Source organism: Pipistrellus hanaki, assembly GCF_964339955.1.
Source record: "Pipistrellus hanaki genome assembly, chromosome: 17".
Classification (NCBI taxonomy): Eukaryota; Metazoa; Chordata; class Mammalia; order Chiroptera; family Vespertilionidae; genus Pipistrellus; species Pipistrellus hanaki.
The window spans coordinates 30,272,811-30,289,981 of NC_140519.1; the positions used below are offsets into that span (position 1 = coordinate 30,272,811).

At 37.8% G+C, this 17,171-nt stretch overlaps 1 protein-coding gene across 1 annotated transcript in view; it reads left to right on the forward strand.

Moving 5' to 3' along the window:
- EIF3H (eukaryotic translation initiation factor 3 subunit H) overlaps positions 1 to 17,171 on the forward strand; it is an 80,753-nt gene that overhangs the window by 4,660 nt on the left and 58,922 nt on the right. Inside the window, exon 2 of the mRNA XM_084864990.1 lies at positions 16,366 to 16,522. Within this exon, the coding sequence (XP_084721116.1) occupies positions 16,366 to 16,522 (157 nt within the window). The remainder of the gene's footprint in view (positions 1 to 16,365; positions 16,523 to 17,171) is intronic.

Here is a 17,171-nt window from a genome sequence, read left to right on the forward strand (position 1 = left end):
CTAAATATCGGCTGTATTTTGGCATACAATTTTAAGATTTATATTCCCCCTAAATAGTACCTAAATGTCAAGGGTATAAAATAAAAACAGCCCTAGCTGATTTGGCTGAGTGAGTGGATAGAGCTTTGGCCTGAAGGGTCCGAAGTTCTATTTCGATCAAGGGCACATGCCCAGGTTGTGGGCTCGATCCCCAGGAGGGCAGGGGATTGGGTTGGGGAAGGCATGGAGGAGACAGCTGATCAGTGATTCTCATCATTGACGTTTCTTTCTCTCCTTTCCCTTCCTCTCTGAAATCAACACAAATATATTAAAAACAAAAACACAAAACCAGTATACATTATTTGTAAGCAAAGTTTGGAAAAATCACAAAAAAACAAACACACACACACACACACACACACACACACACACAACGATAATTAGCCAGATTATAAGCTCATAACATGAGGTTGGTTAGCACCATTAAGATTTTGGGTTTTACTTTTCTAGTGTTTTTCCTACGCTTTAGTAAATACCTAGAATTGAAGTTAGCAGGTTAAATGTTATGCATTTTCTTAAGTATGTTGCCAACTTGTTCTCCAAAATAATTGCATATATATGGTTCAGTTTACTCCCCCCACTGCAGAGTATTGGAGTGCTGTGCTATTTCTTGGCACTGAAAGTTGTGATTTTAAAAAATCTTTGTCTTTATTTTAAAAATTAAGCAGGCTTGTTAGTATGCTTATTACAGTGATTCAATTCAGTAAATATTTCTTGTCTGTTAGTGATAACACCAAGTTACCCAGACTTCTGGTATCATCTTTGATTTTTTCCTTAGTTTTCCTTGGGTTTTCTTAAAGTCACTTATATTTTAATCTTATAACTGTATTGTCTGTACTCTTCATTTTTTGCTCTCCTTTCTGGTTTCAAATGTTTTTATTTGCATATTTAAAAATTATGCATACCAAAAATTAAAAGGATTTTAACCAAAAGAAAATGGCACTCTGGTTACTCTGCTTTCCACAGCCTGTAGGACATTTGGACCAGCTTGATTTTTACGCTGGATGTCACTGTTGTCCCACCGAGCTTCTTCCTTCACCAGCACAGGAACGCTGTTCCTTCTCTGTCAGCCAGACAGGCAGATGGAGAGGCAGGTGCCTCCTTCTTGGTCAGTAGTTCTCTGATGGGAAAAGGGGCAGCTCAGTCATTTAAACTTGATGGAACCTCTTTGTATTTTACAAAGTTAAGCAGTTAAAAGAAGGCAATACTTGATGATGGTATGTGTACGGTTTTCCTGCTTGCTTCTCTTGTTGAGTCATTTCTGTTGAAGGCAGTGGGGTGTTTTTTTCTTGCATTTCTGTCTTCTTCAATTTTGACTTACCAGACTTCTCAGTCTCAGCCATATCAGGTTTGTCAGACTTGGTTGCAGAAGTGGCGTGAAGCCGAGAATGAGAGGAGTCCGATCTGCGCAGTGGCTGCTGCCAAACCTTGGTCTCTTTCCTGAACTATTGGAAAGGCCTCATGTGACTGACTGGCCTTACATATTCCATTTTGTACTTGACCATCACACACAGTGCTGCTGAGTAAATAATCATGCTAAAAGGACAATTGTAGTCCTAAAATCCAAAAACCTGTTGTAAATACCCACTACACAAAACCAAACTTTATAGCTTGGCTTTTAAGATCCTCTTGACCTTTTGCTTTTAGTTGCCAAGAGATGGCTGTAAGTACTGTTTTCAAGTTTGGTTTTAGTCTTTAAAACAATTAAAACCAATATTTTTTTTCCTTTGGCTAGAAGAAAACCCCTGTTTTAAATTTGTGCCTAATCTATGCCTAATTATCAATTTTGTTTCAAACGACCTCATTGGCAAGGGGGAAAATTTCCCCCTCTACTCTGTTTTAGTTCTTCCTAGACTAATTAATTCTGGACAAATAATAAAACTTTTTAGTTCTGTACTAGTAATAAAACTAAAAATAAAGCAAGACAAGCTAAATAGAAAAACTGATTTAATACATGTGCACAGGAGAATTAAAATATGATGCTCAGATCGTAAAATGAGGCTCAAAGAAGTGATTGAGCCAGGCATCTTTTAATATTCTTTAGACAAACGATTTGTGAAGAATTCACAGGACAAAAAAGTTAATGCTCCTGAGAGAGGAATCTAAGCAAGGTTTGGGTATTAGTGAGGAGTCTGAACAAAGTTTGGGCTTGGGTAGTAAATTAATAAAGTGTTTATAGAAAATCTTTGGCTCTGGATCTCTTAGCTCTAGTGATAAGGGTGTCTCTCAGCCCCTCTGGAGCAGGGAGGGCACCTTTTCCAGGGGAGGTTTATTTCTTGCACTCACAGAGACAGTGGAGGGTCAAGGTGCTCTTCTGTCACTGGCTGCTTGTCAAGTAACCTTAATTCAAAGTAATCAATATGCCATTATGGGACGTTTTGGGGTGGCTCGTCTCAATCCCATCATCTTCTACAGGAGGAAGAAGGTGAGTAATCACTTCCTGCGATTACTGTGGCATACTTCTTATACTGAAAAACTAAAGCCCTTTTAATTATTAAACCTATTTAACGAAACAGCCGTTACACTGGATAACACATGGTACATAAATCAAAAGGCAAAAAAGAGTACATAGTGAAAACTTTCATTTCTGTCTTCAACCACCATCTTCTCAGAGGCAACCATGTTACTCTTGAATATTTCCTTAAGTTTTATTATTATTATTTATTTATTTATTTATTTTAAAAATATATTTTATTGATTTTGTACAGAGAGGAAGGGAGAGAGATAGAGAGTTAGAAACATCGATGAGAGAGAGTCATCGATCAGCTGCCTCTTGCACACCCCCTACTGGGAATATGCCCGCAACCAAGGTACATGCCCTTGACCGGAATCGAACCCGGGACCTTTCAGTCCCCAAGCCGACGCTCTATCCATTGAGCCAAACCGGTTTCGGCTATTTCTTAAGTTTTAGGAAGCACTGCTTCTTGTTAAAGAAGCAGGAAAAAAACAAACCAACACAAAACAACAAATCACTGAAAGGCATTCTAATTATGCAGTGGTCCATGCTTTTTTGGTGTGTGTGAGATTCGGGGGGGCCAAATGGGTACAGGGAGTCAAAGCTGCAAACTTTCGGTTATAAAATAAGTTTTGGGGATCTAATATAGACTATCGTTAATATTGTAAAGCATATTTGAAAATTGAGAGAGATCTTAAAAGTTCTTATTACAAGAGAATATTGTAACTATCTGATCACTTACATGAAGTAAGTATCTAAAGAAGTCAAACTCAAAGATAGCAAGTAGAAGGGTAGTTGCTGGGGAAATGGCGAGTATTGATGGGTGTATTCTTTCAATTTTTCAGGATTAAAGTTCTAGCGATCTGTTGCACAACAGTGTAAATATACTTAATACTACTGAACTGTACACAGTAATTCTTGAGATGGTAAATTTTATGTTATGGTTTTAAAAAAAAGCGCTTACATATATAAACTTGATTTTTACAAAGATTTGAGATTTGCAACCGATTTTTTTGTTCTCCTAAAAGGAGTTCCGATGGAAGCATGTTTCTAGTTGTTGTGTGAGTTTACTCACATTTTTAGAGTGCTGTGTGTTTGGTTGTGTGTTCGTGGGTGCATATGTATGTTAAGTGGGAAAAAAAAAAGAAATAATTTATGGCTGGGTTTGCTGGAGTGGCAGGGGCTGGCAGAGGGTGGTGAGGGGCAGTTGGGAACTGCCAGACAATGCTGAGTGGAGCACGCGGCAGGTGTGGGGGACAAGCGCATCACTGTCAGTGGTCTTCATAAGTGCCTGCTGTCAGGATGGGGGAACTGCCCTGCACCTTCCACCTGGGGCTGCTGTAGGTCTTGGTGTGCCCGCTCTCCGAGAAGCCACTCAGACATCAATGCTTCTGAATGTAATGAACTAGATGTGTTTGGAAGAAGACAGCTAGCTCATAATAGTTTGACATTTTTTTTTGTTTTTCTTTGATGGAGGAAAGAAATTTTGTTCCAGCTAAACCTGTTTAGCACTCTTTTTACTTTAGAAAACTTTCCAGCTACGTGTGGGAAAATGTGCAGGTTGTTTATGTTGACTTGGTAAAGTAAAATCTTAATGTTATGAATTGAACATCATTATCAATTAACATTTAATTGTTTTGATTGTGATTATACATTTGTATGTTTGATTACATCATTGTAGTTTGTCATGAATGATTTTTATGATGAGAGCAGTGCTATTTTGTTGAATTTCTTGAGGCTACATTGCCTTTCTCCCCCTTTTCCAGCAATTATCAGTTGATTTAACTTGAAAACTGTGGACTATCAGTGAGCATTAGATCCAAGAGAATAATAATGAAACATGCTCTTTCAACTGAAATATTGAAGAAGTGATATTGATTAAGTGTATTGGAGCATTATAACTAATCCCATATGTGTCAGAGCAAAATATCTTCCCCCCCATTGAAGTTCCTTAAAATTCTTTCACATCAAAACTTAACAGCAATGATTTAAATCCTGTTTATTATTTGACTTAGCCAGTTCTGAAATGGAACCCCAATCCTACTCGAGCCATAGAATGTGTTACATTTAAGGCTGTTGCTGCTTTCTGCTTTTTAAATTTACATTTTGGCAATAACTACCTTCTTTGTTCAGTGTTAGAAGAAATGATCTAGGCTTAACCAAATAAGAAAACTGCCAACTTCACAGACCAGTCATTGAAAGATGCCAAAATTAAGTGAAAGTCTAGATATTGATTTTACAGACATGCTAAGGGGAGATTCTGTGACGTTACAGTTTCTTTGAGACTAAAATTCTTTTACAGTAATAGCTGTTCTTTGATGGTGATTGATGTGAGAAATTCAGGCTGTGGACCTTACCACCCAGAATCTATAAAACTGGAATAAAGCCTGCTAGGAATCATGTAACCTGCCTTGACTTCTTCTCCAACTGGCCAGCAACTGCTGTACTTTGGGGTTTGTCGTTTTATTTCAGACTTTTAGCCGAAACCGGTTTGGCTCAATGGTAAAGCATCGGTCTGTGGACTGAAAGGTCCTGGGTTCGATTCCGGTCAAGGTCATGTACCTTGGTTGCGGGCATATCCCCAGTAGGGGGTGTGCAAGAGGCAGCTGATCGATGACACTCTCTCATCGATGTTTCTAACTCTCTATCCCTCTCTCTTCCTCTCTGTAAAAAATCAATAAAATATATTTCAGACTTTTAAAAATCTTTGGAGTGGATATAATCTTTATTTTTAGCAAGGATATTGATGTTTATAAGGAAACATACACACATTCGAAAATATATATACATACACATACATACAAACACATGTACACACAAATATTTTGAATAAATCAGTTTAATTTCACTTTTGACTATTTATTTTCACTTTTGACTTTTTAATACAGATTTTTAAAATGTTGTCCTAAATCCTGTAGGTCAATATGACTAATGTTGACAAATATAAGTTGGTGTCAGGTGGTTGATCTTTAATAAGCATTTAACAAGTTACATCCTTTGAAGAATAGATTCTGAAAGCTGTGGGGAGACAAGTCTCAGTGCCATATCTTGCACATTCTAGTCCTCACTAATATTTGTTGGATAGATGGTTGGATGAGTGGAGGAGGTTAGATGGAATATTTATTCTAATAATAGTAGTTGTAACTTTTTTACTGATTATTTAATATGCATTGTGTATTTTGGGTGTATTACTTTTTAATCCTTGCAATAATGCTGACTGACTAATCTCCATAGGATTTTCATACCTATTTGGCTAATCGAATCTTCCTCTAACCAGAGTTTAATAATATTTAATATGATAATATCTAGAATATTATTGTGATCACAAAATACCTGATTTTCTTGTTTATTGGTTTTAGTGGTAAAATGTTTTAATAGTTTCAGTATTTCTTTATCTGTGAGTTTTTTAAAAAGATGAACAAGTAGAATTAGTATTTGCTAGGTGCACCATACAGGTTGCAATCTCTGAACATTCTCAATGAACTTAGCTTTATAAAGGAAGTCTAAAAATGATAGATGGTATTATACAATATAAAATTACTTTGTCCCTAATAATTTTACTGGTTTTCAACATCGTTTTTATGTGCATTTCAAGGATGGTGGGAAATCTGCTGCTTTTCCTGGTAAAGATTTATTATCATCAGTTTGCACAATGTTTGAGTTCATAGTTTGCTGATTTATAATTGGCTTATGTTAGGCTTCTTTTAAACAGATCTCTCTGCTTGTTAAAAACCAATCTATATTCCCCTGATAGTGTGTACATATATATTTTATGGTAATTTGTATATATTTGTACAGTACTAAATTTAAATAGTTGAAGAGTAACCATATCAACAGAGATAAAAATTTAAAGTCAGCAGGTGCTCAGGGTTGCAGTGTGTGGATTTTCTCTTTTTGTTGTCTTTTCAGAGCTGCTTATTCGGCTCTTATTTTTTTAACATACCCAAAAGAATATGTTAAAATCAAGATATAGACACACCATGCTGTCAACTCAGTGGGAATGTCAAAAAAGGAAATTATATTTAATTTCTTTGTGAAATTCCATGCAGTAAATTGCAGTGATTACTGAATTTAAAAATCTTTAAAAAAATTTTTTTTTTAATCTGCTGTTTTTTGAATTAAAAACAAATACATGCCTACTATAAGTAAATAATACAAAGGTTCATAAAAAAAACCCAAAAAACAAAAAACGATGTCCTTCCACACCATTTTTGTACACAGAAACATAAAAACATAACTGCTTGTATATAATAGGTTCTTATTAATATTAATTTTTAAAGCCCTTTCTAGTCCTTTGTAATGGGCCTCTTTGGGAATCTGATGAATGCAACAAACCTCCCTCTCTTCCTCGCCCAGGAAATGCCCTTACGTAGATAGACACGTAATATTGCATATGATTTTAAGAGGTTCTTAGAACTCTTCAAGCTCATCTGTGGCCTTCAGGTTTAAGTATTCGCTTTCAGTACTTATACACTTTGAGTATACTTGTTAATGTAGAACTTTGGGTAATGTGAATTGTTTCTTTTAACCATATCTTTTTAGTCGGGGAGAGTTAAACATTTATTTTTCTAGTGAATTAATTTTATATAGCAGGTTTTTCTAGGTAACTGAAATGATCTATTAATTATGTAGTTACATTAAATTTTAAAATACATTAAAATAATAGAAAAATTCTAAATGTTATACTTCTTTGATTTCTAAATAAACAATACAACTTAACTTGATTACCAAGGCCTAGTATAAGCTTGTTATTATAAACTTGTGTTATATAAATATATATTATATATAATGTAGGAACTTAACCTAGTTCCTTATAGTATTTCCAGGGATCTTTGAACTCTGAAATTGAGAATGAAGTTGGGATTGGGTACACATATAAATTATTCCTTCATTAGACAGACTAAAGTATGGGCAGTCCTTTAGAGTTATTTATTTGTACACAATAAAATCCACTCATCTTAAATGTACATTATGATGCACTTCAATAGTTGTAAATAATTTATAATTGCTACCACATCAAGATATAAAAGAGTTGCCTCACTCTAAAGAGTATACCCTTTGGTTAGTATCCTCCCTTTTACCTTGATCTCAGGTTGCCACTTAGCAGTTTTGCCTTTTCTGGAATCCCATATAAATGAAATCATAGTAGGTAGCATTTTGTTTGACTTCTTTCTCTTAGTGTAATGTTAAGATTTTATTCCTGTCATTTTATTGGTATTTTGTTCTTTTTATTACTGAGTAGTATTCTATAGAATGAGTATACTGCAGTTTGTTTATCCATCTACATTTGATAGACTCTTGGATTACTTTCCATTTTTTGCTATTATGAATAATGCTACTATAAACATTTGTGAATATCTCTGTGTTTGGATATGTTATTTCTCTTGGGTAAATTTTTAGGAATAGGAATTTGGATTATGCAGTAAGTTTATATTTAACTGTAAGCTATTGAAATGACTGTTTTCTGCCTTTTCATCAACAGTTTACATGGAGCTCTAGCTTTTTGGAAGAGTCTCAGTTTTCACTTCCTCTACTTCGGCAAGTTCAAAACCCCATCTCCAGACCCAGGACCGAGATTGGGTTGCAACCCAGCTCCTAGCTCTTGGGGATTATATCTGTGTGAGGTGTTCCTTTGTGCAGTGCTGCATTAACTCACAGGGTTAATGCTTGGGTAGTTTCCTCTTCTAGCTTGGTTGATTCTCTGTTAAACATTTTACAAATGCAGTTTATTCAACATTTCTACAGGTACACAGGCATAGACAAGGTTAAAGTACTTCAAATTGGCATTTTTCAAAGCCTGAAGGTTTCATGTGTGTTTCTTAAATAATTGACTTTTAACTCTGAACTTTTCTTCTACCTTTAAGAGAGTTAAATTCTTCTACCTTTAAGAGAGTTAAATTCTTCTACCAAAATTAGAATAATTTTGGGTGGTAGCTTATGAAATTTGCCAAGTCTAAAGATTGACCCTGTCACTCTTTAGAAGTATTATTGCAGATTAAAAGCCATGGTAAACCTTTCCTGAAAGGACTATAGATAGATAGATAGATAGAGTTTCATAATTCATCAAAAAAAATTATGTAAAATTGCTAGTCTTGAATTAGGTAATGATATCTTAACCCATAATTGTTTCTGCCAGTATGTTGGGTTTATTATTTTTATACTGGTGCTTTTGGTGAAAAGATGAAATGTACTACTCCCCATCTTAGTGTTCATCCATCCCTAGGTCTCCTTGTTCCCTTAAAGTATAACTTGTGTACTTTATGAAAAGCAGATATGAGTATGTTTGTTTATTTTATTTATTTATTTTTAAAATATATTTTATTGATTTTTTACAGAGAGGAAGGGAGAGGGATAGAGAGTTAGAAACACCGATGAGAGAGAATCATTGATCAGCTGCCTCTTGCACACCCCCCACCAGGGAAGTGCCCGCAACCAAGGCACATGCCCTTGACCGGAATCGAACCTGGGACCCTTCAGTCCGCAGGCCGACACTCCATCCACTGGGCCAAACCGGTTTCGGCACGAGTACATTTGTTTAAACTGTTACTTAAAATCCATAGTTGGCAAATAATTTCTTCACCTGATCTTTATAGGCTGACCCCCTGTTCTTTAGTTCTCTGCTCTATTGTTATCTCAGAGAGAGGCCTTCCTCCATCATGCTCCCAGTGGTTACTTCCCTTGCATTCCCCTTTTTAGTTTTCTTCATATCACTTTTCACAATCTGTAATCACATTAATTTTCATAATTGCCATCTAGAATAGTGGTTCTTAAAGTGAGAGAATGCCCCAACATTCTTAGAGAGGGTGTCTGAGGTGAAAACTATTTTTATGGCAATATTTAAACATTGTCATTTTTACTCATTCTTTGGTTAGTGTTTAATGGAGGTTTCCAGATGCTACATGATATAAAAGATTGAATGCAGGAGTAGATGAGAATCCAGTTGTCTTTTATTAGAAACTAGTAGCCCTCTGTACGAATCCGTGTGCCAGTGGGTTGCTCCTGCCCTCCTGTAGCTCTTCACCCACTGCCCTGCCCTTCTGTAGCTCTCCGCCTGCTGCCCAGCCCTCCTGTGGGCCCCCCCCCCCCCCCCCCCCATAGTGTGTGCCCTGCCTCCTCCTGTAGCTTTCCAAAGCGTGATCTGGTCATGATGCGCTAGGTCATTGTGCCTCAGGGCGTAACTGCTAATTAGCATATTCATCTCTTTATTATATAGGACTAGAGGCCTGGTGCACGAAATTTGTGCATGGGGTGGTATCGGGCCTAAACGGGCAGTTGGACATCCCTCTCTCAATTCAGGGTTGCTGGCTCCCAACTGCTTGCCTGCCTCTGCCTGAATGCCCCTAACAACTCCCCTGCCAGCTAGATTGATGCCTAACTGCTCCCCAGTGAGCCCAATTGCTTCTAACTGCCCTCCCCTGCCTGCCTTGTCACTCATAACTGCCCTCCCCTGCCAGTCTGGTTGCCCCCAACTGCCCTCCCCTGCTGGCCTGGTCTCCCCCAACTGCCTTCCTCTGCTGGCTCAGTCACCCTAACTGCCTTCCCCTGCAGGCCTGGACCCCTCCACCCCCCAACTGCCCTCCCCTGCAGGCCTGGTCCCCCACAACTGCCCCTTCTGCTGTCCTGGTCCCCCCCAACTGCCCTCCTCTGCCGGCTTGTCATTCCCAACTGCCCTCCCCTACAGGCCAACTTGTGGTGTCCATCTTGTGTCTGCATGGGGGCAGCCATCTTTGACCACATGGGGGCGGCCATCTTGTGTCTTGGAGTGATGGTCATTTTGCATACCACTCTTTTATTAGATAGGATAGGATTAACAGGACTTCTAAAAATGTAAAACAATGTCATCTGTCCTGATTAAAATTTCTTATGAAATATGAATGTTTTACAAAAATGCAAAACAATGCCAATTTTGTATCCACATTCAGTTTTTTGTTTTGAAAAATAGTTATTTTTCATAAAATGTAATTTATGTTAGCATGCAATGCATTTGTTATTGTTGTTTTTAAATAAATATTTCAAACACTTTTTTAGTTTGAATTTCTAATTGTGAATATCAATATAAAAGTTCTTTCGGATCCTTAATAATTTTTAAGAGTGATAAGAGGGGCAGGCTCTGACTTGCTGTTTTAAAATATGAGCCTGTGATAGCAAAGGCCTTATGTGTTTCAGTTTCATTTTCCCAGGGCTTGGCAGAAGTAACTAGCCTTCAAAGTCACTCAGCAAGTAAATAGCTAGATGAATGTATTAAAGAGTGAACAAAAGAATTTGAAAATAGCAGAATTCTGGTGATTTTGGGCAGGGATTTCAAATATTTCTGTAGTAACTAGTTTTTGTAGACATTATGTTTGATAGATAATTATTTTAATTCATCAGATAGCATAATTTTTATTTTGGCCAGATTTAAATTGTTCCTTGGTATATGTGAAAGTTTTTTTTTTTTTTTTTTTTTTTTTTTTTTATATGATTTTGGTAGAAAGGTCTTAATGATTCTGATAAATGTTCCTTTTTATGGAGGATGGAAGATTTTATTCATCATGCTTATTAACTTAGATTTTAGGTTTATTCTGATATAATTAATTTGGATATTTTAGGCTATTATTTGTATTGATCTTATAATATCGAGAACACTTTCTGTCTTAGAAGTGAAATCTTTTGTTGCTTGTATGTAGTCTTTTTGAAAAAAGCCCAACACTTTAAAAAATAATGTGCTCCTTAGAAATTACAAAATAGTCTGCTTTGCTCTTTCAAATTGTCTGCACTGAATAATAATAATAATAATAGAAAAAATTGGTTCCTCTTGGGTAATTTCAGCAGACAGGACATCTGTTTACTATCTTGCAAGTTGGGATTCCTTGCTAAGGCCCACCCAGCCTGAGAATGTGTAAACCTCAAAGCTGGAGACAGTTGTAGAGACAGCTGATCTGTTCATAGAACAATACTCTTTGGGGCAAATCAGGTAGGGTAATAAATATTTAGAGCCTGACTAGGACAGTTTGGGAGGTGTAGAAGAATTTGGTAATTTATGGTTCTGCTGCTCAGTTTCCATTCCTTTAAGCATTATTTATAGAAAAATCTTTATTTACCCACAGGATAAAGGAACCAGGTCAGCATTAACTCATAAGCAGTCTTAATTAAATATGGGTCATACCATGAGCCTAAGTCTTTGCTATGGGACACTTGAATGCTTCTCAGATGGGTTGAGCAGCACTTTTCCTCTCATTTCTATACTGTGGAGATTCTAACAAGGGCTTGAGTACTGCTCATGTGGGGGCATTATTTATGCTTTTATAAATAAAATGTTCACTTTTATGCCTGTATTTCTCAGTGTACTCATTTTTCAGCAACAAAGGGAATCCTAAAACAGGAAAGTTTTGTTTCATCCAGTTATGTGCATTGTAATCACCTGAGGAGTTAAAACAGAAAAGGAAGGCTGGTCCATACTCTTAATTAAAAGTTAGAATGAAGCCCAGCCAGCATGGCTCAGTGGTTGAGCATCAGAAGGTCATGGTTCCTGGAAGAAGCAACCAGGTCGTGGTTCGATTCCTGGTCAGGGCACATGCCCAAGGTTGCAGGCTCCATCCCCTGTATGGGGTATGCAGGAGGCAGCCAACCAGTGATTCTCTCTCATTATTGATGTTTACATCTCTCCCTCTCCCTTCCTCTCTGAAAATTAATAAAAATATATTTAAAGAAAAAGTTAGAATGAAGTACAATTTTAGAATCACCTGCAGAATTGAAAACCAAAAATAGGAGGGAACCACCCCCCCCCCCAAAAAAAAAAAAAAAAAAAAAGAAAAAGAAAAAAGAAAAGAAAAAACAATATAGGAGTCCCAGCTCAGATCAGTTAATTCTGAGTTTCAAAGGTTGGGTTCAGCATCAGTTTCTTTTTGTTTGTTTTGTTTTTTAAATACTGATGACTGTAAGACCCCTCTTCATTTAAGGCTCATCAGGTCATTTTGATAAGCTGAGTACAAGTGCTGTTATAAAGCTCCTGAGTATGTGGGGTCCTTTGTGACACTTTATAAACAAAGTATAATAAAGGAGCATGTTTTTGTTTTGGACAACTATTAAGCTTTCCATATATCTATTTTTAAGTAAGAACAAGCAGCATGGCATCAATAAACAAGATTAATTAAAAGTGTTAGCACTGTTTTATGGATAGAGGCATGTGATTGGTTGGAGGGAGAAAAAAGACATGGAGCAGGACAGAGAGGGTACTTTTCTGACAGAACATTCCCATCTTGTGGCTTGTAAGAATAGTGCTGGTGATGATTAAAAGCTGCATTGCATTCTTGTAACTAATGGAGATTTCCTGCTGATGCTACTTGACTTCTAGTGATTAGGGCAGGACAAATTTGACCTCCAGCACCATCCCTTATAGTCTGTCTTACTCCCTCACCTTGTAACTCAACACTGAACTGCTCCATGCACAAAGTGCTGCTTCTGCCACCTAGTTACAGGGATTTCTTCCACACTTGTTGCCACTGCATTTTGTTTCAGCCTTCTTATTATAAACACTTATGGGACACTTAAAGTTACTAATTTATTGGGAACTGCTGTAACTGAAAGTACTTTGGAGTCAGAAGTGAGATCTTTCTGATTTAACCTGTTAAATTACCTGTTTCCTTATCTGTCAAATAAATGGGAAAATAATATTACTGACTTCATAGAGTGTTTATAAGAATTGTAATGTGAGTCATGGCATGCAAGATAGAGGACTGCTTGACATAACATAAATGTTTGATAAATGTTTACCATCATTCCTTCTGCAAATGTATTTTGAGTATCTTTTAAGTGCCAGTACCTGTGGTAGGTACAGGTGAGTAAAGCATCTCTTAATGAGCAGAACATTGATTTAGTCACTTATAAGTACCCATAATCTATGGAACATTTTTATATATACAGCAAATTTCTGGTTATTTACGTAGAATATTAAAAGCCCTGCCTATATGTCAATTATTTACTTTTGATCAGGGATTTCTTTTGAACATCTCTCAAGTTTGTAGTATAATTCCACCACATTATCTTGGAACAAAAGAATTGAGATTTTTACTGTATGTAGGAAATATGAAGGCCATAAAATGTCAGATTGAAGAATATCAGCTTGGTTTTGATAAAAATGGTACCACCCCCCCCCCCCCCCCCCCCGCAAATGCTTTATTTCATCGGATTATATTAAAAGGGCAAGATCTTATATATTCCAGTTGGAAATTATTTTAGTGCTCATCATGCCTTTCCTGAAGGCTTTTTATTTTGGACAGCCAAAAATGCTAGAGAGAATTCATCCTTAAAATGGAAAACTTCTTTCCTGAAACGATCACCTGTGGTCCTAAGCTTGCCTTCCAAGACAGCAGTCCCCAACCTTTCAGACCTCACGGACCACCAGTTGGCAACCGCTGTTCTAAGACATATCCTCCGGTGCCTCAGTATTTGGAAAGTGCTCATCGTGATTGTCCCTACTCTGGAGAGAAATTTTAATTCATTGACTTGTCCTCCTCACAGGGTTTTAAGCTTTCTGTCTTATAATTACCCCTTTCTGTGTGTACTTATTCATACTCACTGATTTTGCAAGATAGTTAAACCACTGTGCTTTTCTCATTTCTCATTTGGGTACTGACTTTTTGGTCATAGTAGAGAATTGAATATTAACAGGTCAGCTATGCTGCAAAATGAGATAATTCCTCTTAGAGCACTGTACTTCTGTTGATGGTGATAAAGTTGCATTGACTATGGGCAGGCATATAAAGTTGCTGTGCTGTTTGGTTACATTGCTCTTTCAATCCTTTTAAAATTCATTTTTGTTAAAATAGAGTTTAAGTAGAAGACTTTTTGTTTGTTTTTAAATTTATACTCACCCAAGGATATTTTTCCATTGATTATTTATTTATTAATTTTAGAGAGAGTGAAGGGGAGGGAGGAGGGAGGAGAATACTATTCAAAGCGCTTTACATATATTAACCAGCTCACATTGTAGGATTTATTATTATCTAATGGTCTGGTGCATGAAATTCGTGCACTCGGTGGGCGGTGACCTTCACCCTGGGCTGCACTTAATCTGTCAGTCTGACACCCTAAGCTGCCAGTCTAACATCAGTTGCCACAGAGGCAGGAGAGGCTCCCAGGGAGGGCACTGACCACCAGGGGGCAGCTCTTGCATTAAGTGGGATTGGGCCAAAACTGGCTCTCCGACATTCTCTGATGGGTCTTGGATTGTGAGAGGGCACAGGTCAGGCCGAGGGATCCCACTGGTGCTCAGCTGGGGCCGGAGGGGAATGTGGGAGGTTGGTCAGCCAGAGAGGGACTGCTGGAGGACTCTAGGGCATGTCCAGCCCGTCTCACTCAGTTCCAATCAGCTGGACCCCAACAGCAAGCTAACCTATAGTCGGATCGTCTGCTCCCTAGTATTTAGTGCATGCCACAATGATTGGTTGATAGATTCACTGCGCCATAGTGGTCACTGCAAGTCATAGCAGGCAGTTGAGCAGTCTTAGCATGTCATTAACATATTACGCTTTGATTGGTCGAATGGATGACCAGACGACTGGACACTTAGTATGTTTTATAGGACTAGAGACTCAGTGCATGAAATTCGTGCATGGGGGGTGGTCCCCTCAGTTCAGCCTGCACTCTCTTCAATCCAGGACCCCTCGGGGGATGTCTGACTGCCAGTTTAGGCCTGATCCCTCAGCCTAAACCGGCAGTCAGACATCTTACAATCCAGGACCGCTGGCTCCTAACTGCTCACCCCTAAACGCCTATGCCTGCTAGCCTGGTCACCCCCAAGTGTTTCCCTGCCAGCCCGGTTGCCCCCAACTGCTCACATCGCCCCCAACCCCCCCGCCAGCTCGGTTGCCCCCAACTAAACACCCTGCCGACCTGGTCGCCCCTCACTGCTCCTTTTACTGGCCTGGTTGCCCCCAACTGCTCCTTCTGTTGGCCTGGTCGCCCCCAACTTCCTCCCCGCACTGGCCTGGTCACCCCATCGGCCTGGTCACCCCCAACTGTCCCCCTCTGCCGGCCTGGTTGCCCCATGCAGCCTGCTTGTTCAGTCATTTGGTCATCCCTCACTAACCTCCCTGCCGGCCTTTTCGCCCTATGCAGACTGCTGATCGGTCATTAATGTGAGGGCGTCCTGACTAATTTGCATATTGCCCTTTTATTAGTATAGATAGTTACTGTTACTGTGAACTTTTGCTTGTTCAATGGTACAGTGGTTACCTTCTTATTTTTATAGAAATATTACAGGAGATAAGAGTTGTTTATTTTATCCTTAGAGGTTATTTGGTGTATCTTTCTGTTTGAGGGAAATGAGGTAGTGCTGGAGTCTTGGATTTTGCTTTGTGTTCTCTGTTGCTAATCGGATCCTCCTTTGTTACATGTTCCTATTGTTGTTTCCTCTGATTAGTGAGATGCTCTGTTCAGGAACCATCTTGAGAACTTGTAAGAGGAACAGTTCTGCTTTTAAGCATTCAGATAATTAAGTCTTTACTTCTGCCTTATTGATGATTCTGTCAGGAAGTTAACAGGATCATTTCCTCTGTAATAACCTTAGGTCAAGGTGATATTGTTTGATTAGACTGAAAGAACTCCTGGATGCCAGACCCTCAGGAGCCTTGATCTGAAAGGCTTGAGTACTGTATGAGGATGTTTTTGACATGTCTTTAAACTTGAGAAGTTTCAGATGTACATTTAGACTATGTGCATTTTATTGTTTGTGTAAGGATAAAGTAAATGATTTGTAAGAAATTTGTTTAGTCCCATTATATAATTTTGTGATTTTTGAAACCCACTAGTATGATTTATTTTTTCTTTGAAATAAAGGAAATGTAAACTATAAGAATGGTGTATAAGCTTATTTCTGTATTTTCTTTCAGGTGGTATTAAAGATAATCAAACATTATCAAGAAGAAGGGCAAGGCACTGAGGTGGTTCAAGGAGTGCTTTTGGGCCTGGTTGTAGAAGATCGGCTTGAAATCACCAACTGCTTTCCTTTCCCCCAGCACACAGAAGATGATGCTGACTTCGATGAAGGTAAGGATATCATTTCAAAGGTGTCTTTGCAGTGCACACGAAAGGTTAATACAATTCACACTATAACATTGGATTATTAATACAATTAATAATCTATCAGGGTGGTCTAGTTCACTTGATTTCTGAGTTTTTAAAAAAAATTATACAAATTCTCTGAAATGAGGATGCATATAAAAAACTTCATGAGTTTGGCCTTTAATTACTTGGAATTTGTGATTCTTATTTTAGTAGTTTGGATAGGAGCTTTACATTGTGAAGCACAGGAATCATTATGTGTCCAACATTCGTTTTTTTTCTGTGGTATTTTGACAAAGTTTATGAAGAAATGAGTTGAGCTCTCTTTTTCAGAAAGATTATTTTTGAGCATTTTAGTTTTGTGCTATAGGTGTAATTGCTTTGTTAGCAAAGGCTAATAGTTAAAAAAATTTACCAAAGGCCAAGGGCGATAATCTAAAGATTTTTAAAAAATCCAGTGGAAAATAATCTCCCTGACAGTGATGTTGAATATCTTTTCATATGTTTCTTGGCTATTTGTATGACTTCTTTGAGGAAATGTTTATTCAAGTTGTTTGCTCATTTTATAGGAGATTTTGTTGTTGAGTTGAATGAGTTCTTTTTCTATTGCAAAATATTAATGCCTTATCATTTA